This window comes from Gallinula chloropus, assembly GCF_964237585.1.
Source record: "Gallinula chloropus genome assembly, contig: HAP1_SCAFFOLD_220, whole genome shotgun sequence".
Lineage (NCBI taxonomy): Eukaryota > Metazoa > Chordata > Aves > Gruiformes > Rallidae > Gallinula > Gallinula chloropus.
In genome coordinates, this window is record NW_028168487.1 from 139,320 (window position 1) to 159,806 (window position 20,487).

General features: G+C 43.7%; 1 protein-coding gene across 1 annotated transcript; it reads left to right on the plus strand.

Annotated features, from left to right (window-relative positions):
* Positions 1–2,205: 2,205 nt before the first annotated feature.
* On the plus strand, positions 2,206–13,722 carry LOC311204428 (butyrophilin subfamily 3 member A2-like; the record flags this gene model as incomplete). Its single annotated transcript, XM_084280854.1, has 8 exons — positions 2,206–2,252; positions 2,435–2,502; positions 6,279–6,635; positions 7,824–8,108; positions 8,768–8,866; positions 9,967–9,993; positions 12,717–12,743; positions 13,196–13,722. The coding sequence occupies 8 exons, from the start codon at positions 2,206–2,208 to the stop codon at positions 13,720–13,722; spliced, it is 1,437 nt and encodes a 478-aa protein (XP_084136980.1).
* Between the last annotated feature and the right edge of the window lie 6,765 nt (positions 13,723–20,487).

Consider the following 20,487-nt stretch of genomic DNA (forward strand, 5'->3'; position numbering starts at 1 on the left):
ATAATTTCTTACCTGATTTGTAAGAACCTGAGGGCTTTCTCTATGGGATATGGTTGTGGAGAACCTTTGTCCTCATATCTTTATGATACAAGGAGCTTGTGTTTGCATTTTTCACATCCAATAGGGCTAGAGAGGATTGGGCAGTATGACTGGGGAAAAGGTAGCTGCTGAGAGGCGTGTTGCAAGACCCAAACACCTCCTTGCTTCCCAATTAATTTCTCTATACTCCTCGTTGGAACAAGGTAGGATGTTCCTCTTCAGCCTCTCATGCAAAATCATTCTCTGGTCATCCAGCATGAAGCCAGAAAGCACCACAGTAAGGCTTACAAGCACGTTACAAAGAACTTAGCAGGGTGCTACTTCTCTAGCACATGCTCAAGTGTTTCCTTCTGCTGATGTCTCTGGATCTTGGTAGTGTGGGTGGTTTGGGTGTTGTCTTCACATGGTTCTTTTTGTGTCCTGTTGAAGATATTGGAAAGCTCTGTCAGTCAACTTTCCTCTCATTTTTATGTCCCAGAGTTTTGATGTGTGGCAGTTTTGGGTTCTTTTTCTTAAAATAACCTATTCTCCTGCAGTCACTGCGTAGCTGGACTTGAGCTAGCTAAAATGTTCTCTGGAGAAATGAAATGACCTCCTAAGAACCTCTACTGACACATGAGACAAAGAGAATCCCCATCACTCAAGGTTGGGTTTTGCACGATGCTCAGTTGGACCTGCTCTCAAACACCATCCAAGATAATCCTTCTCTCTTTACACCAGGACATCTGGTGCATTTGTGTTGAGTCCTACAATCACAGAGCAAAGGAGACTTTTGGGGGGAGCATGAAATGTTTTTACAAGATGGTCTTTTCAGAGGCAAACCTGAGGAAAGCAGAGAAGAGGTGGCTTGAAAACGAACCTGTAGTCACATCAAGAATGCAAAATATGATGCTATCTCCTGTGAATGGTGACACTTCCTAGATGGAGTCACCCTTGATGAGGGGAATTCCTCAGGTCCACCTTGCAACCTCATCAGTGATGAGCCTAGCTGGAGAATGGGTACATAGAAAGCATGGAGTCACTTTCTCAGGGATGCAGAAGGAGGAGGGATTGTCTAAGATCAACATAGTTAGGGGTGAATTTCTCAACTAGAATCCCCATATCATCCAGGTTTGGGTGAAGCCACCAATGCCCAGGAACACCATATTCTGCCTGGGAGACTTTTGATGACCTAGACCAAAGTCCAAACACCTTTTAGGCTCAACCTCTTGGTTCTGCTGAATTTGACTCAGCTTGGAGGAAACTTAAGGCAGTGATGTTTTAGGTCTGACAAATTCTCCTGATACACATGACTTGCATCATGAGAAAAGTGAGATATGAAAGGAAACCTGCTGAACAGAAATCTTTTAGTTGCTTTGTTTGTTGATCAGGGAAAAATAAAATCCTAGGAAAGATATGCTTCATAAAGACACAAACTGGGAATGTCTGGGTTCAGCTGAACAGTGGAGAACAAGGTGAAGCTGCAATAATGTCAATGACTCAATGTAAAATGTCATTACAGGTTTTTTGAGGACATTAACCAGTTTATTTCTATCCTTAATACTTCTATTACACTATTGTCATTGCAAATCTTCAGAAAACAAGTCTAAAAATTTGCAAACAAAGTGAGAAGCCACCAAAGCAAACTCAGGTTCGTATTTAACAGGGAGAAGTGGTGACAACAGGTCTTTCCTGCCTAATGAACATGTGAGATCCTGAGGAGACTTTAATGCCACTCATCAGAAGCTATCTGGCATAGATAACAAGGTGCTACTTTGGAGTCATCAAATGTGAGCCTAATCTAGCAATGCTGCTGGTTGTATGAGCTGCCTGGATTTGTATAAGAACTTTGCACACTTGAGGCATAATTAGCAAAGTACTAATCTCTACAAGGCAGTAAGATGGTGTTTTCTTTTCCACAGCAGAAGAATTATTCTTTAGGGGAAAAAAAAGTTACCCTTTACAGGGGGTTTTATACCCTGCATCCAGTGAAAGCAACACCTCTTCTTTAGCTCCCATCTCCCTATGGCACAGAGATGGTGTACATGTAACTAACAAAAAATTCTGGTGGATTTTTGAGGATGTAGAAATGGAAACAACCAGAAAACTCCAGGTTTTGGCCAGAAGTTTGATAACAAGAGCCCACCTCCATGTGATGGAATTTTAGCCTTCCATTAACCTATCAGGATGGTCCTCAATGCCATGTTTGGGGAGAGAGATGATTTCATTTTCAGGTATAATCTCCATGTAGAACAAACTTTTTCAATAGATTGTGGAAGACAGTGAAGTCTGAGTGATGATTTATCTCACAATGTGATGAACCATCAAAGGAGCCACAGGTCTGTGCAATTAAGCTGCTGTGGCTGTTCGAAGAGGAGGTTTCTGGTCTCAGCTGATGTTTGTTCTCCCTCTACAGTCAAAGGAGGGACAGGCAGCTCTACAACATGAAAACCATAAAAAACCCTCAGAGTTTTAAATCCAGATGTAGCCTGCAGCAGTTTTGTATGCAGAATCCATCTGACCTTTAAGTGGAGGAGAATCAAGTGCCATTTGGATGCTCATCAGTCTTTTCCTCTGTGGAGGGTCTGAGTCTTGTGAACCGAGTTATATTCCTGCTCACTGCAGATCTTAATTTCCTCTCTCTCCCTCTAATACACAAATAAACATGGTGTAATTTAATTGAAGGTGTTGCTCTTTAAAGCTCTTTATTGTGCAAGTTCTATGGGTTCCTATCTGGCCTTGGTCTTGTATATTCCTTCTTCAAACCATCCTGGTGGGTAATGGGCTCATGCAACGACCCATTTTGGTTTCTCTACATCCCATCTGTGCTGGTTACTCACTTGTATTTAATTTTTGGAAAGCCATATCAGAAAACAAGCTGCACTGGCACAGGTAGAAAAGCTTTTGAGACACAATCCTCTTGCTGTACTTTGGATCTAGGTGTGTGGGCAAATCAGGTGCTTAGATATCTCCTACTATAGGTTGGGCAAAAACCTGCTTGTGGTGAAAGTTCAGGGTTTAATCCTTGTAAGCTTTAATGAGGAAATCCGTGAAGCCTATCCCTTCTATAGATATGGAAAAAGAAAGTATAAGTGGTCAGATAATACAAGCCAAAGGTTTCTAACTTCCACAATCCATGCTGAATCTAAAATGGATACTCTGAATCTTGCTATCCAGGTAAGGAATTCAAGTCTGGCCGAAACAGAATCGGGCAGGATTAGGGTTTTGAAGGGGTTTTCATTAACGTTGAGCTATCAGTTGGCTAACAGCCCTAGGAAATTATTCCAATATGGAATTAAAAAGGTTTCTTGAGCATCTGGATCATGGGAATACCTTACTGTCATTTGTGAGTGTCGTTCTAATGAACTTGTAACAATCATTTACATTTCTTTTCATCGACTGCCTTCATGTAATGAATAAAACAGTCCACTTGCCTGAGTGGATAACGCCTAAATCTGATCCATGATTTTGCTTTGAAATCAGATGCAACCAGCTAACATCCTTTATTAAAGAGGTAGTCACTGAAATGCTAATTGTTATGCTAGGCGGCTCAAGGGAGGTTGCTGGGACTGCTGGGATGAATGGAGTTACTTTGAGCACTGAAATGTGATGATTCTGGAACAAATTTCCACTCAGGACAGCAAATCTATTGACTTTTTGTGTCAGAAATATAGAGTTGTCATGTGCTCATCTGGTAGGTATATACCAAAATTACTTGCATATGCTGTGATGTGTATAATCTTCATTAATGAAATACCACTCAGATATAGATCTCTATTTCTATGATATATCTCATATATCCTACAGCTCGCTCTCTTTCTATGATATATCTTATATATCCTACAGCTCTCTCTCTTTCTATGATATATCTTATATATCCTACAGCTCTCTCTCTTTCTATGATATATCTTCTATACCTCTCTCTTATCGATATATATTTGTATCAATTTATATAGTTATCAAGGGAAAGGACACAGATTTTTACATTCATGAGGGTGCCAGCAATAAGATGTTTGCTAAATTCTCCAACTGCTGTAAAAATCTGGCATTTAGTCTTCCCTTTTTTTTGAAAACAATTTTGACTGTGCTTTATTTGGAGGATTTGAAATCAGAAATAAATTGAAAGCAAGACAGAGAAAGCTCTGTAGCTTTCACACAGTTTTTGTTCCTTTTTTATTTTACCTCTTTTCTTTCTAAATCTTGGAAAATCCAACTGCTTTCTGGTGAGTAGTTAATCATTCAACAGAAATAGCAATATATAAAAGCAGATTACAACAACTGGCTTGGGATGATAGTTACACCCCCTAGCTTTCTTTTCAGCTCTTTACTGCTTCGTGCTTCTCCTTTGTTAGGGTGCATATGGAAGTGAGCCCCAAGCATGTTCTGCAGACTCTGGGCTCTAAGGAAATCAGTCCCTGCCCATATTGAGTTTAGTGCTACAAGTAGTTTTGGTTGGTCTTATTTTCTTCAGACTTCACAAGAAAAGGTTTGGGTGGAGGAAAGTATTTACATTTTATACCAAAAAAAAAAAACCCCAATTGAAACAGGATGAAATTCTGTGGCACTAAATTTACAGTCCCAGAATTTGCATGCCAGTATATCCTCTCTGATTTTCTTTACAGGAACCAATAGGTTGCTTCCTCTTACATATTTCTCTCCAACTAACCAAAAAATACCAACCTAACTCACATACAGGGAGTGGATTTCACCCATTGCTGCTTTTACTGACCTGGAACAATTCGGCAGCCAATGTGTGTTGCTCAGGTCAGGAATTTCTCAGGTTAAACCCAGAGTTTAAGCCCAGTGGCCAAGCATAAATCTTAGAATCACAACTTAACTGACTATTTTTGGTTAAAACCAGCTTATTCTGTCATTTTCCTACTATTGCTTGAAGGTACCTAAACACCTCTGAGGATTTGTCCTCATGTCACTCCATATACAGCAATATAGTGAGAAACATCCTGATTTATCTTGATTTTCTCTTCTCATTTTCTGTTTTCTGCCTGAAAAAAACCTACAGGAACCTGACAGGATCTGCCCCAGAAGTTTTGCTTATTGATGCCTTACCTGCAAGGTGATGGATTCCAGATTTCACCAGGCAACAACTCTTCACTTCATTATTTTCCTACAGATGATTCATGCAGCTGCAGGTAAATCCAGGTTCTATTCTAATCATGGTTTTATTTTAAAAGACTTCTAATTTCCAGAGTTAAAGATAGCTCTAGAAATAAAATCTTAAAAGTATGTAAATAAGTAAGTAGATTTGGGGGTGTTTTTTTCAATGCATACTGTGTTTATAGCATATTTGTAGCAATACCTGTTTATATATATATATATATATATACACACCACTCACCATTCCTTCCACTCATGTTTTTAAAGATAGAACCAAGCAGAAACATTATATGAAATAATAATAAACATTAATGATTCAGATGGCATAAGACCATTTGAGAAAAAGGCTGGATTTTTTTTGTGAGGGGGATGAGGCACTGGAACCAGTTGCCCAAAGAAGCTGTGGATTCCTCATTCTTGGAAACGTTCAAGGCCAGGTTGGATGAGGCTTTGGGCAAGCTGGGGAAGGGTATCCCTGACCATGGCAGGAGTGGTTGGGACTAGATGATCTTTGAGGTCCTTTCCAACACAAACTATTCTATGAAAAGAAGGTCTGTAAAGGGCCATCAGTATTTTAGCTGTTAAACCTCAACTCTAAGCATGTCCTTTTAAACTAATGATAATTTTTTAATGAGTAGCCTACGATTAAAATTAAATTTACTTACTGAGGTGTGTTTCAATCATAGCCTGTGATGGAAATTAAAGTTAATTACTGTATTTACAGGACAGACATTTTAGTAGGGCAAAGGGTAATGGGTTTAGACTAAAATGCTTGATTTAGATTACAGAATCACAAGGATGGAAAAGACCTTTAAGATCATCAAGTCCAACCATTCCTGTATTAAGCTAAACCATGTCCCTAAGTACCTCATCTACCCTTTTTAAAAACACATCCTTAGATACAAGGAAGGCATTTTTTTCATGCTGTGGGACGGGGAAACACTGGCACAAGCTTCCCAGAATGGTGGTAGGTGCCCCATTCCTGGAAACACTCAATGTCAGATTGAATGGGGCTTTGACTGATCTGATCTAGTCAAAAATGTCACTGCTCACTGCAGGGGGTTGGACTAGAGAACCTTTAAAGGTTCCTTCCTATCCAGACTGTTCTATAATTCAGTAAGATTTATATCTATATCCTCTTGCAGGCCAGTATAAAATTATTCCTCCTGACAACCCTATCATTGGAGTCCTTGGAAAAGGGGTCATCCTGCCCTGTCAGCTGACAGTTAAGATAGTCCCTGAGAGACTCACCATTCAGTGGACATATACTGAAAGCTCAAAAAGAGTTGATGTGACCACCTATGATGGGAAAAACACATATAACCCAGTATATGAGGACAAGACATACAATGGCAGGACAGATTTTTTCCAGTCTGAATTCAAGAGAGGAAATGTGTCTCTTCACCTGAAAAATGTGATGCTCTCAGACAAGGGGAAATACGTCTGTGGTGTCTTTTTTGAGAACTGGTATGATGAAGTTGTGGTTGACCTGGATGTGGCAGGTGAGTGGAGTGGCTGGCACGTGCTCCTCCTTCCTCGGTCCAGTTGTGGAAGAGCAGGAAGGTCTACAGGGTACCAGTGGGTTGGAGTCATCTCCCTTGCTCTTAGGTGTGTGAAAGACCAGCCTCTGCTATAGCTGCTGTGGATTAATTTGGCCATCAGCTAAAACAACTACACAGCCATATGCTCAATCCCCTGCTCCCAGAGGGATGGGGGGAGAGAATCAAAAAGGATAATAATAATAATATAATATACAAAACAAGGGATAAACAGCACAATCGCTCAGCACCCAGAGCTGATGCTCAGTTGAGCTGATGCTCAACTCATTCCCAAGCTTCCCTCCCTCCAAAGAACCCCCAGTTATATATGGAACATGACATCATACAGTAGGGAATGTCCCTTTGGACAGTTTGGGTCAGCTGTCCTGGCTGTGTCCTCTCCCAGCTTCTTGGGTGCTTCTGGTTGGTGGGGCAATAGGAGAAGCTGAAAAGTTCTACAAGTTGGCAACAATTAAAAAAGATCAGTGTCATCGACAGTATTCTCATCCTAAATCCAAAACATCGGATGCTAGGAGGAAAATTAACTCTATCCCAGCCAAAACCAGGCCAAAAGCTTAACACCACTATTGCCAGCAGCCTGAATAGTCATAGAGGTGGTTTTGCCATGTCTGACAGACAGGGACTGTAAGCAACACTTTAAAACATTTAAAGGTTTGAGAGTGATGAATCCTACCATAAAACAAGCCTTTTTTTGTGGACATGAAGCAACTCAAGCCCTTGTGAGGCTGCATTGAGTCCTGCAACCCTTTTCTTATGCTCTTGTCCTACACATCATCGCATTTTCTATCCAGAGTTCTGGTTTTCATCTATTCATGGTTTCATTCAACTTTGTTGCACAGAGGAATTTCCAGTCAATGCAAAGCTACTTTACTTTAATTCCAGTTGTTGATGGAGATAACAAAAGTCAGGTCAAAGATCTGCCTCTCTCAGGGAAGTGATGTAATGTCTCATTTTAATGTAACACAGGAAGAGCTGTTTACCAGCGACTTAATGAGAACTAAAATTTCAAACCTGATTAATTTAAACACTGTTTATGGGTAAATATGGGGCAAACTTGCCCACCGTGTACTGTCTGGTGAGAGAGCATCTTGCCCCCTCTTTGTTCAACCTTGTCTGTTTGCTGTTCTGTAGCAAAAGGCGATGAGTCTTCAATTTCCCTGGATGGTCAAGTGGGTCAGGGCATCAGCCTCACCTGTAAGTCACAGGGATGGTTTCCAGAGCCCAAAGTATTTTGGCTGGAGAGCAATGGACAGACACGGAAGGAGGATGTGACCACCCAAAGCACAAAGACTTCTTCAGGCGTTTTTGATGTTGTAAGTTCCACGAGTCTCAAGCCAGGATCTGACAAGGAAGTCTCCTGCAGAGTAGTCAATAACCTGCTCAATGCAGTGAGTGAATCTCGCATCCTCATTTCAGGTAGGTGACCTCAAGGATCAATCGCTGTTGGGACCAGGTGGTAGGCTGCTCTCCATTGTCTTTCCATGAGCCTGGAAGTGATCCTGGATGCCCAGCCCAAGCACCAATGACTAGTATTTAGACAGACAACATAGAATCATAGAATGGTCTGGGTTGGAAGGGACCCCAAGGATCATAGAGTTCCAACCCTCCTGCCACAGGCAGGGACACCAACCTCTCCAGGTCTGGAACATATTAAAGTCCATCTCATGGGCTTTACAGCTTAGATTACCTTCAATACACATCTTAGCTATGAAGAATAAATGAAGAATTAACTAATGAAGAATTCTTAACTGATGAAGAATTCTCATTAGCTGCCATCTGAGTACTGTGCCAGTTCGGAGATGGAAGGACACAGAGGTGCCAATGGAGAGAATAAAAAGGCTCTAGGCAATTCTGCCAGGGAAACCAGCACAATGACCTGAGACAGCTGGAGTACACCAGTAGGAAATGCTGAATGTCTGCTCCCATCCTTTTCTCTCCCTAACACCATGATTACTCTCAGCTTCAGCATGTGCCTTCCTCTAGATTATAGTAAATGAAATGTCTTTGTCCACTAGAGTGTGTCATAACTGTTTCACAATAAAATCGGCCCAAGTAACACCATTTCTATTTTACAGATGTCTTCTTTCCTTCCACTTCACCTTGGATGACAGCCTTCTTTATAAATTTATTTCTTAACATGGCTATTATTGCAGCTGTGGGTTATAAACTAATGAGTAAGTATTTCCACCTACTGCAGCTGACACAGAAGATTTAATCTACAATGCAAACCACAGTTAATGCAACTTAAATAACTCTTTAAAAATCAGATTCAGAAGGAAACATATGGGGATGAGAGGGAAAAAATTAACAGTTAAAAGTAGAGTATTGATGGGGGCTGCAGATGTGTGAATGCCCAGAGAACCTTTTACAGAGAGGCCACTGCCAGGAGATGCCACTTCGTATGATCACGAATATTTACAGGCACAAAATAGCTTTTACAATAGTGGATTTGTAAAACGTTTCCCCTTTTAAAACCAGAGAGTTTGAAATTGCACTTTGATAGTTTCAGTAGATATCTTGTTCAAAATAAATAGATAAAGAACTTAACAAGTTTCTTTGCTTTTCCAGGTGGTTTCACACAAGCCCGTAAAGCAGGTGAGTCAGTGAAGAAGCTAAACAGAAACCTATTTTATGAGAAATCTTTATGCTTCTGAGCCAGCAGAGGTCTCAGAAGCAGTCTTACAGGTGTGATAATAATGAAGATATAATCAATATTTAAGTTTTTCAGAGCACTGAAGTCATGTGGGGGTATTTGGCTCCTCTCACCTTTGAGGATCGCCACTGTTGCTTCACTCATTGGCAGATATCGTTGTTAGCACAGACAAATTGGGCTGTATAGACTCAAATTCTCTGCAGTAAATGCCTCTGTGTCTCCAGAACTCACTCAACTGTTCCTCAAGACATGAAGGAAAAATTAAAAAACCCTAGAAAACCCCTTGGCAAGACAAAGGGGAATGGACTAAAGCTAAAGGAGGGAAGGTTTAAATTAGATATTAGGGGGAAGTTTTTTACAGAGAGAGTGGTGAGGGGCTGGAACAGGCTGCCCAGAGAGGGGGGTGGGTGCCCCATCCCTGGGGGTGTTCAAGGCCAGGTTGGATGGGGCCCTGGGCAACCTTGTGTAGCTCCAGGGCTGGAGGTTGGTGTCCCTGCCTGTGGCAAGGGGTTGGAGCTCTGGGACCCTTGGGGTCCCTCCCAACCCAGACCAGTCTGGGATTCTATGATTTTCTTTATTTTTTGAGATATTGAATAACTAACACTGCCTTTTTCTTCCTAGCAAAATCAAAGAAGGAGGCGATATCAGGTAAATGCTCACTGGAAACTGAGGGTATCTTGAAAACATAAAATCAAAGACACTGCTCTAGGGCGTAGGGCACTTGGATTTCTTGGTCATGAATCTCAAAAGTAGCAGTCTTGATAGGCATGAAGGATTCCATGACAATTGATCATGTTGCCCTTTATAATTATAAACTATTGAACCCTCTGTAGCTTGAGGTAGAGTAAATCACAGAGGGTAATCCTCTGATGCTTGCAAAACGGTGAACAGACTGATACACCCTGACCTCAAATAATTGCGTTAATATCTTGAAGTATAACCTTATCAATTCTGTAACTGAAAATACCAGTTCTATGCCACATTTATGCTCCATTTTTTGCATGGCTGGAACACAAAATTCCATGTATTCTGATCGTCTTCTTCCTCTGTTTTAATCTGAAAATAAGCCCAAGATTTTTAGAGAAAAAATTAAATTGAATAGCAAGACCTTTGTGTCTTCTTTACCTCCTCAAGTGGATTAAGCTGATCATGGGTGGTCCTATGTTAATGTATTATTGAAGAAAAATAAAGGTACTTAAGAAAACATTGTAATTAAACTTTTTTAATCTGGTATTGAAACTTATACATTCATCATGTACCATTTCTTTCAGGAAAAAACGCTTTGAAGACTGAACTAGGTAAGATTACAGTTTTCCTGTTCCTTTTAGTACTTCCAGGGTGCATGCTATTTACAGCCCCAAAAGAGGAAATGAGATGTAGAATTTCATATTAAGCACTTCTGCACGTATCCAGAACCTTCAATAAACATTTCAATGACCTATTTTCATGTTAAATTATCCATTTTTAAATTATCAATTTCCCAACTAATTCTTGGAGCTTTAGTAATTGAAGACAGTGAAATAATTATAAGCTCATCTCATAACTGTTACCTTCTAAAGTTACCCAAGTGGACAAGCAGTAATGGGTGTTTTTTTCCTTCCTTTGTTTTTTTGGTTTTGTTTATTGATCAACTTAGACTCGGAGAAGAAGACGAACACAGGAGGTAAATATAACTCTCCAATTAAGGCAATGTTAATCAACTTCTACAAGTAGGTATATACGAGAGCCCAAAAATGAAGTACTTCAGAAAAAAGCATAGCAGCTTGCCTTTATTCAAGTGATTGCTACTTCTATTTCATTTTTAGTCACTGCTAAAAAGTATTATTACTGTGGCTCTACATGTTTCTACATGGATATCTGATTATGCTGAGATGCTGTGAGGGGTCCTGCCCAGAGCACTGGATTGCATAACTAGGGGACAAAAAAGAACCATAGCTCTGGAGCATAGAAACAATGCAGTTAATTTACACCTGACTTCTAAAAGCGTATATTGCTTATAAGAATTTAAATTGATAAGGTTTCACATGGCAAATTTTAAAGGAAAAAGCATTTCAGTATTTGCAGAGCAATGAAATGATTGGCTTAAGATCTCACCTCTTAATCATGACCTCCTTGAGTTTTCATTTCCCTTATTCTTTTACAGCAAAAGCTGAAAAAATACATCAATTTGGTAAGAAAACATCTTCTATAAACCTTATATTTTTATAATCTCATAAAAATAAAGTGAGTGTTCCAATGAGCCTGGCTTTACCATCCCTGAGGGTGAAGCCACTATAAATTCTCCTCACACTGAGGTTCAATTTTTTCCTTCAAGAGATTTGTCACATGGCTTGCTTAAAAAAAAAAAACAAACACTCTGGACTTTAAATAATCCTCCTTAATGGAAGTTTGTCAGACTTAAAAGCTACACTAAAGCTACAGATACTTGTGCTGCATCAAATTGGGTTTTCCTGGAGCACCTCCCCTATGAAGAGAGGCTGAGGGAGCTGGGCTGGGTCAGCCTGGAGAAGAGAAGGTTTTGGGGGGACCTCACTGCAGCCTTCCAGTCCCTGAAGGGACCCCAGGAACAGGAGGGGAATGGGCTGGTTAAAGGGTGGATAATGGCAGGACAAGGGGCTGGAGTGGAGCTGGAGGAGGGAAGGGTGAGAGGAGAGATTGGGGGGAAGTTCTTTGCAGAGAGAGTGGTGAGGGGCTGGAAGGGGCTGCCCAGAGAGGGGGTGGGTGCCCCATCCCTGGGGGTGTCCAAGGCCAGGTTGGCTGGGGCCCTGGGCAGCCTTGTGTAGCTCCAGGCCTGGAGGTTGGTGTCCCTGCCTGTGGCAGGGGGGTTGGAGCTCTGTGGTACTTGGGGTCCCTTTGAACCCAGACCAGTCTATGATTCCTTACAAATCATGTCCATCTGAACCACTGGGACAACAGACAAGAAATTAATTTCCTCCACAGAGCCCAACTGGCTGACTTAATGTCATCTAAAATGCTTATCAAATGCAGACCTTCCCCAGAACTCAAGGTTGTGACCCTCACCTTGCAATCAAGTCTCAATGTCTTATATCACACAAATTAAAGGAAGTCTTCATACTAATTACATCACTTCATCTTCTGCTGTTTGAGTTGTCCAACTGCAAAAACTCTCACAGAGTAAAGGTTAGTAACTAGAACATCTTTCTCTTTCAGAGAGATTCAGAGCTGAGCTGGGTAAGTGGTTTAAAATCTTTATTGTATTGTTGTATACACACCAGTGAGTTAAGTGAAGTCAACCTTGGGATAGAATCGCAGTAATTACAATAACTCAGTATCAATACAGTAGGTTGAAAAGTATCTAACTGCCCAATAGGTTCATAAAACTCTACTCTCTGTTCTCTTTCTTTCTGTAGATTTCTGGGAAGCCAGAAGCCACGCAGGTAAGGAGGAAGGGTGTGAAAATGCAGTGGCCATCTCCCCAAGCTACCCTGAAATGGCAGTGCCAGTCTTGATGTTAGAGATATCCCTACAGAGCTGGAGTCACAGGAATATCCCAGGCTTGGTTAACGGGAAACGAGGCTGGGATGGGGCTGTTGGGAAGATTGAGAAAAGGTCCAGTTGAAGGGTGTCAAATTCTGGGGTGTGGATGGGGTGGATGGCTGTATGGAAGAGAGAAGGAGATTTATTGTAAAGTGTGTGGACTTGCACAACCAGAGAGGCTGGGACAGGTCCAAGGTTCTTCTCAGTTCCTTGGGGACGGCATCCCCTCTTCTGGGGATGTTTCTGTTCATGGCAGCAGGACTACTGAGATCCCCAAACATTGCAACACACAGTCTTGTGTGAAGTCCCTGAACCACTCTGCTCATTGGATGATTCTCATTTTCTCCTCCAGTTCCTATTACCATGAATGCTGATGGCCAAGTCCTGGAGCTCCCAGATCCAAGGGCATCTCCAGATGTGGAGAGCAACACGTCTGAGCCTGATGGGCAAAACTCTCCCTCCACAGTCCCAGTCCTGGTGGGGAAGGATGGGTTTGCAGCTGGGAAACACTACTGGGAGGTGGAGGTGGACCAGCAGCAGGACTGGGTGGTAGGGGTGTTGAGGAAGAAAAGGAGACAGGAGGAGGAAAGGATCCTTCCTGGGGAGGACTACTGGTCTCTGCACAGGTCCCAGGGAGAGATTTTCTCTAGCCAAGGCGATGGTCGGATTGAGAAGCTGAGGATGAGTAACTTAGTGATCGGTGTGCTTCTTGACTTGGAGGAAGGGCAAGTGAGCTTTTATGAAGCAAACCAGCTGGCCACCATTGTGAAAATGCCTCTGAGGCATGAAAAGGAAGCTGCAGAAAAGTTTTACCCAGTTCTATCCAAAAGGGTCACCATCCACACAGTCTTAGTCCCTGTCCCGTTAAAGCCTCATTAAACAGGACTATGAGATCTACTGGATAAGAGAAAGAGAGCTCAATGGAAAGAAAAAGGGAAAAGTTAAATCTCAAATTAATGGCAAAGCCAGAGGCTTAAAAAGGAAAAAAATAATTGATAAATGAAAAAAGAATCAGCTAGCTGAAAGAAGACTGGCATCAGATTCCTAAAGCCCTAGGCGGGAGTCTGAGTTCCCATCACAGGTCATGAAAGTCTTAGCAGCACAAAAATGGCTTTGATTACTTGAAGGCAGAATTGATATTTAGGTGGTGTAATACAGCCTGCCTTTCCTTCTTCTCTAGGCAGCGTGATTTGTATTGCATGTTCTGTATTTATCACAGAGTGAAGAAAAATTCCACCATTCTTGTATGAAGAAAGGAAATAAAAGTTTTTGAAGGAAAAGAGTTTGATTTTGGAAACTTTTCTTAAACTTTAAGGTTACTTGAGAATTCATGGTAGGAAAAGGAGTTAAAAGAGAGGTTGTGTTTTCCAAGGAAGTGCTAAAATTTGGCAGGGTACTGAGCATATTTCATTTCTCTGAATCACCGTCATGGGTTGGCCCTGGGTACCAGCTGACTACGTGCACAGATGCTTGGTCCTTCATCCTCCATCAGAACAGGAGGAGAAATTGGAGGAAGAAAACTCACTGGACAAAATAAAGACTGAGAAATCAATTACCAGGTGCTGGCATGGGCAAAAGAAATCAGATTGAGGAATCTAACTTAATGTACTGTCTCTCCCCACATCTTCCTCTCACCAAAGCTTATAGACAGTGTCTCCATGAGGAAACACACAGTTCAAGGGGTTGGGGTCATGACATAGTGGTTTCCTCTTTTCCAGTCCTCCTTCCTCAGTCTTGTCATATGCTCTAGTGTGGGTCCTCCTTGGCCTGTACTCCTTTTCAGTGGTGTACCTGTTCCAGTGTGGGCTTATACACTGGTTTCAGAACCTTTGGAAGGGGCAGGGTGGAGGGTAGGGAATGGAGAGGGTGTTCTTTTTCATGGAGCATCTCCTCTGCCTCTATGCCTTCTGTTTTTGGCTCAGCTTTGGTGTGTGATTGAGCCACTGCCCACTACCAAAACCTACACCAAACACAACCACAGCCATGAAACGGATGGAAACAGCCTTCTGCATTTGGCCAAATCTATATGAAGTTCTTTTGGCACCTTTAAAGTCAGCCTGGCCCATCAGGAGCTATGGAAAACTGCTGCCTTTGGAAGGATGGGACAGGGAAAGTATCACAGTCCATCTACCCCACTGATCCAGATGCTGACCCTGACCCTGGTGCTTGACATCCTCACTGCTTCATCCCTACAGATCTACCTTGTGATAACTGTTGTCTGACTCTGGTTGTCATCACTGGATGTCCTCCTCTTTGGCTGAGCTCTTTGCTGGTGAGCACACAGCCACAGGGCTGCTTTGCCATCACCTTTAGCTCTTGGCTGACTTATCCTTATGGATCAACCTGGCTTTGCTGTTCCCTGACATGGGCTGAGGGATGGTGTGCTGGCAATGACCTCTGGTCAGCCACCTTAGTAAACGAGTAGGATAGTGCTTTAATTCAGAGTAGAGATTACTGATGGGCTGGGTCACTTAACCAGCTGTCACTTGGAAAGCAAGGCTTCCCTTAGGAGTGTAACGATCAATAGACCAGCTGAAGTGCTTCTACACCAATGCATGCAGCATGGGCAACAAACAGGAGGAATTCTAAGTCCTTGAAAGGCAAGGAGACTGTGATGAGATTGCCATCACAGAAACATAATTAATTCCTTCTGTACCTCAGTCTTTAATAGTAAAGTAGGATCTTCCCTGAGTATTCATCCTCATGAGCTGGCTGACAGGGAGGGAAGCACAACAAAGCCCCCCTGATACAAGTGGAGATGGTTAGTGACCTACTTGGCTAATTAGAGACCCACAAGTCAATGGGATCAGCATTGGTGAGGCTGCACCTCGAGTACTGTGTCCAGTTTTGGGCTCCTCACCATAAGAAGGACATTCAGGGCCTTGAGGGAGTCCAGAGAAGGGCAACCAAGCTGGGGAAGGGGCTGGAGGGCAAATCCTCTGAGGAGCAGCTGAGGGAGCTGGGGATGTTCAGCCTGGAGAAGAGGAGGCTGAGGGGAGACCTTATCACCACCTACAACTACCTCACAGGAGGGTGCAGAGAGGTGGGCGATGGTCTCTTCAGCCAGGTGATAATACAAGGGGAAATGGCCTCAAGCTGCACCAGGGCAGGGTCAGAATAGATGGTAGGATGAAGTTTTTCACTGAAAGAGTTATCAGGGCCTGGAACAGGCTGCCCAGGGAGGAGGTTGAGCCACCAACCCTGGATGTGTTTTAAAAAGGGGTAGATGAGGTACTTTGGGATATGGTTTAGCATAGGATGGGAATGGTTGGCCTTGATGATCTTAAAGATCTTTTCTGTGACATGGGCAATGTGAGGCTGAGCTGCATGAAGTTAAAACTGGAGAAGCAGAAAACTTGCTGAGGTGGAGAACTGAAGATCTATGAGGGAATTTCAAACAGTATTTGAGAGGCACTGCCATGGGAAAGGGAGCAATGCTATATTGCCCAAAAAAGGTATGGATTCCAGCAAAGTGCAGAACCTAGCAAAGAGAGGACAGTGCTCTGGGGAACAGCTGACAGCATGTCCATACCATAGGATAAGCAGTGGTCTAGATCCAGCCTTGCTCCCCAGCCAGGTTTAACTCAGTGAGTTGTGTGCTATTGAAGGAGGCAGAAGCAGGAGCTAGAGCCTAAATGTTTTAACTTATCCGGTTTGTAGAAAGCTTCTTTATTTAGTAAACAGGGTGTCCAGTGCATCAATTGATGCATAGTAGAAAATCAGCTCACTGAGCACCAGAAAATTGAGTATAACGTTTCCAGATTCCACATTTTCAAATTAATTGCTTTCACCAGCGAACCCTTACATAGGAAACAGCCTTTCCTTGCTGATGGTTGAGTATGGGAAGAAACTTCCCCAAGGGCTGGGCACTGAGGCTCTACAACACGTTGAACTAATCTTCAAATGGCCATGCCTGGTTTTTCTTTTCTTTATTATTGAACCATGGATTACTGCTGGTTTTGAAGGAGAGGAGGTGAACAAATGGAGGTTGCTGCTACTCCTTCTATTTCCTTGTGATATCATCCTGCAAGAAGAAACAACTCGGCACAATACAACTCCTTCCTTCCTGCCTCCCTCCCTCCCAGAAACCTGCTACCTATCTTCACTGTTCTTTCATCTTTCCATCCTCCTGCCCTCAGAACCAATCGCACAACAGATGGGGTCAAAGATTAACCATTATGACTATGGGAGCAATTAACCTGTGATGCAAGGACTTGCCTCCTGTCTGTGATGTTCTTTTACCTTGTGACCACCAGCCTTTTATACTCCTGCCAGTCCTCCATGATTCTCTTGCCTTCCTGAGGTGGAAGAACAGCAACGTGGGTGAGTTATTCCCGTGATAGTCTTTCCCTTCTTTCCTGCTTACAACTCAGTGATTTCAGCAAACTCTGCAACTGCTCCATACTCAATTTCTCTTTTATTATAGCAGAGAAGTGAAACAACTCAGTCTCAGTGAGATAAAGAAGCAGCAAAGCATTTTGTAAGGTAGGAGAGCTTCTCTTGTTATATTTGAGCCTGCTCATTTGTTGGTGTATATACAGCAGTGAATCTATGACGTTATCCTGGAGTTTTGGTTAATGTACATTCAGAAAGTCACTTGGGAACTGCATGCTGGCTGTGGTTTTGGGGTAGAGGAGAAGGTGTCCAGGCTGGGAACGCAGCCAAACGAAGCTTGCTTACTTGAAACCATCTATTGGCATATTAGACCCTGTGTAATCCACCTGGTCTTGAGACAGTAAGAAAAACAGCCACTGAGGAAAAGGTTACAGGCAGTAGGAGAAAACCCAAAGATCTTCAGAATCCATCTGGCATCCCTGTCTCAGTTATCAGTGAAGCACTTGCAGTTCCTTCCACTTTGCTTTGAGATCCTGTGATGTTCAGTGGCAGATAGACCTTTGCAACAAGTTTGCAGGGAACTGTGCTTGGTATATGTAAGTTCCATGGGAGTAAAATCATTCTTCATAAGGCCATGTCTAGTTGCATTAGGACACTTGGTAAATGCTGGCAGCAATAGTGATGTGAGGCTGAGGTCGGCCACCTCATGCGGCACCTTCATGCCAGCTTGCACCCCTTCCTGCAGCTTCAGTGGAGCAGGGAGCGAGCACCAGAAACCATTAACAATCCCACATTTATGCTGTAATCTAGTCCAGGAAGTTGATTGGGTGGAGAAAACACCGTTTAGGGCTTTGTTAAGTTACTGCAAATGGCTGCCTGTGATTGCAACATCCTTGACCAGTTGTGGTGGGGCAAAGGACAGAGGGGTGAAGAAAATGCCTGCAGTGTTACTCCAAAATGGCACTCCAGGACACTCTTTGGATGCAGCCATAAAGGCTTGAAAGACTGTGGCCTTTCCTAAGCACTTAGCCTTATACTTTTCTCTGTATTAATTATGAGGAAGCACTGGAATGAACAATAATGAGATCTTCAGGCATTACAGGGCTTGCTTCTAAAAGAAGGTACCCTGGGAACTGGGTAGGAGTGGAGAGGCAAATAAGAGAGAGGGGGGAAAGGAAAGTAGTGAGGAAAAACATACGGGCCAGGTGGAAGACTATGATTTTCAATGTGGACAGAAATCACATTCTGTGAGGTCTTTGAAGTCAGCTGGATAGCCCTGGAGACTGTTCCTGGTTCTGCTGCAAAGAACAAGCATAGTAAAGCTATTGGCTACTTGAAAGGGTCCCACCTTTCCGTACAGCACGACATCTTCCAACAGCCAAGCCTTAACTACCTACAGACAGGGCAGGGCTTGGCCAGAGCACACACTTGTACAAATCCATGAGTGCACTCAACTTCTCCAGAGGTTCCCATCTCCATCAAACATCTTCCCAGGGCTTCCTCCAAGGGCTGTAAATGTTTTCTCATTTCCTTTGCAGCACCAAGACATGAGAATATGGGTAAGTGCTACCTGGTGTGTGGGAGGCTGCTTGTCTGTAGACAGGGGGTGGGAATGGGAAGAGCTCCGTGTCCCTGGGCCCCAACCTCCTCCAGCCCAGCCAGCAACAGAGCCTACTGCTTGCCTCCCTCTCTCCCCTTGCCCTCTGTCCCTCACCTGCCACCACTGCACTCACACTGTGCGTTCTAGAGGAGCACAGAGAGGGGAGTCACAGGCTTTGATAAGGGCTCCTATCCTTGAAAGTGGGAGTGCATCCTTTCCAAGGCAAACACTCTCTGTATGCCTAGCCTCACCCACCCCAGCTCCGCTCCTTTTCTCCCTACAAAACAGCCTGCCCCCACCCATACATGCTTCTCACCATACCCTTGGGCAGCACCATTCTGGGAACTACAGGCTCCTTAGAGATGGTTCCCTCCATCAGCTCTTGGCCACGCGGAAGGACTTGATAGCCTTCCCTGCCAGGCCAAGCGTGGCAGCACCTCCTCCCACACAGTTTGGCTGCTCTCTCCCAAAGCCTCTCCAGCTCTTCCTCATCTCCTGTGAGCTCAGCAGCCCACAGCTGATCACTCAAGGAGATACCAGGTCCAGCCTTCCTGGACTAGAGGCTCATGCAGCACCTTGCCTTGCAGCTGCTGAGAGCCCAGGCCTGGCATTTCCCCTGCACAGCCTCTCAGCTCCATGCAGTGCCCATGCCACCGGGTCCCAAATCCTCTGGATCTTTCCCTCCAGTCACCCTTGAGTCAGGCAGAGGAAAGGCAAACCCAGAGAAATGCCCGTGTCTGAAGCCATGGCAGGCTCTAAGCTAAACCACGGTTCTTTGCTAATTGCCTTTCCCCTTCCTTTCATAGGCCAGCTGCTAAACAGGGCGGGTAAGTAGTCTCTGCTGTGTGGGGTCTTGCTGCTGCGGAGGGACTTGCTGGAATCGTTGGCACAAGGCTCTCTCCCTGTGGGATACAAGCACGGTGCCCTTGCATTCTACGAAGAAGGTGGCCGTGTGCAGGCAACCCACCTGAGGCTGTCAGGCACTCCTGGAACCTGAGTAGATGGGTTGCCCCTGAAAGAACATCACCTGGGAAGGAGGGGAGAGGGAAAGATTGACGGAGGGTTTAGACAGGAGGGCAGGAATGAAGGCACTACATGTTGGGTAGAGGACTATGATTTTCAGCGTAGAGAAGATGCCACCTAGTGTGAGGACTTTGAAGTCCAGCTGGGTGGCCTTGGAAAGTGGTCTTGGTTCTGCTCCAAAGCATCCTCAAGGCTCATAGTTTCCTTGCTTAGTGCTGAAAGCTATGGAGTAGCAGAAATTCAGAGTGCATCCTCAGTGAGGGGCGGTCATATCTTGCAGTCAGGTGACTTTCAGAATGGAGCTGTGTTTTTGCATCATAATGGTATTACAGTGAGGAAAGTTCAGCCAAAGGATGGGATGTTGACAGGAAAATTATGAACAACTGGCTCAGTTCTGGCTCAGAGCAGTAACAATGCAGCTTCTGGGTACCAGGGTGCCCCAGGTGCCAGGCCAGAGCCCATCCGCGGTGAACATAAGTTTTAATTGCTCAGTCATCTCTAGCAATTATTCCACAAAATAAGCAATTCCAGGGAGGTAGAAGGATCCTCCCACTTCTCCAGAGCTCATGTGCCCTTGGACTCTGGGAGGTGAACACTTCAAGCAGAGAAGGAGCATGGCAGTGGGAAAGCTGGAGCAGGAGAAGTGAAGAGAGGATGTTGGGCTCTGGCTGTGGTCAAGCCCTCCT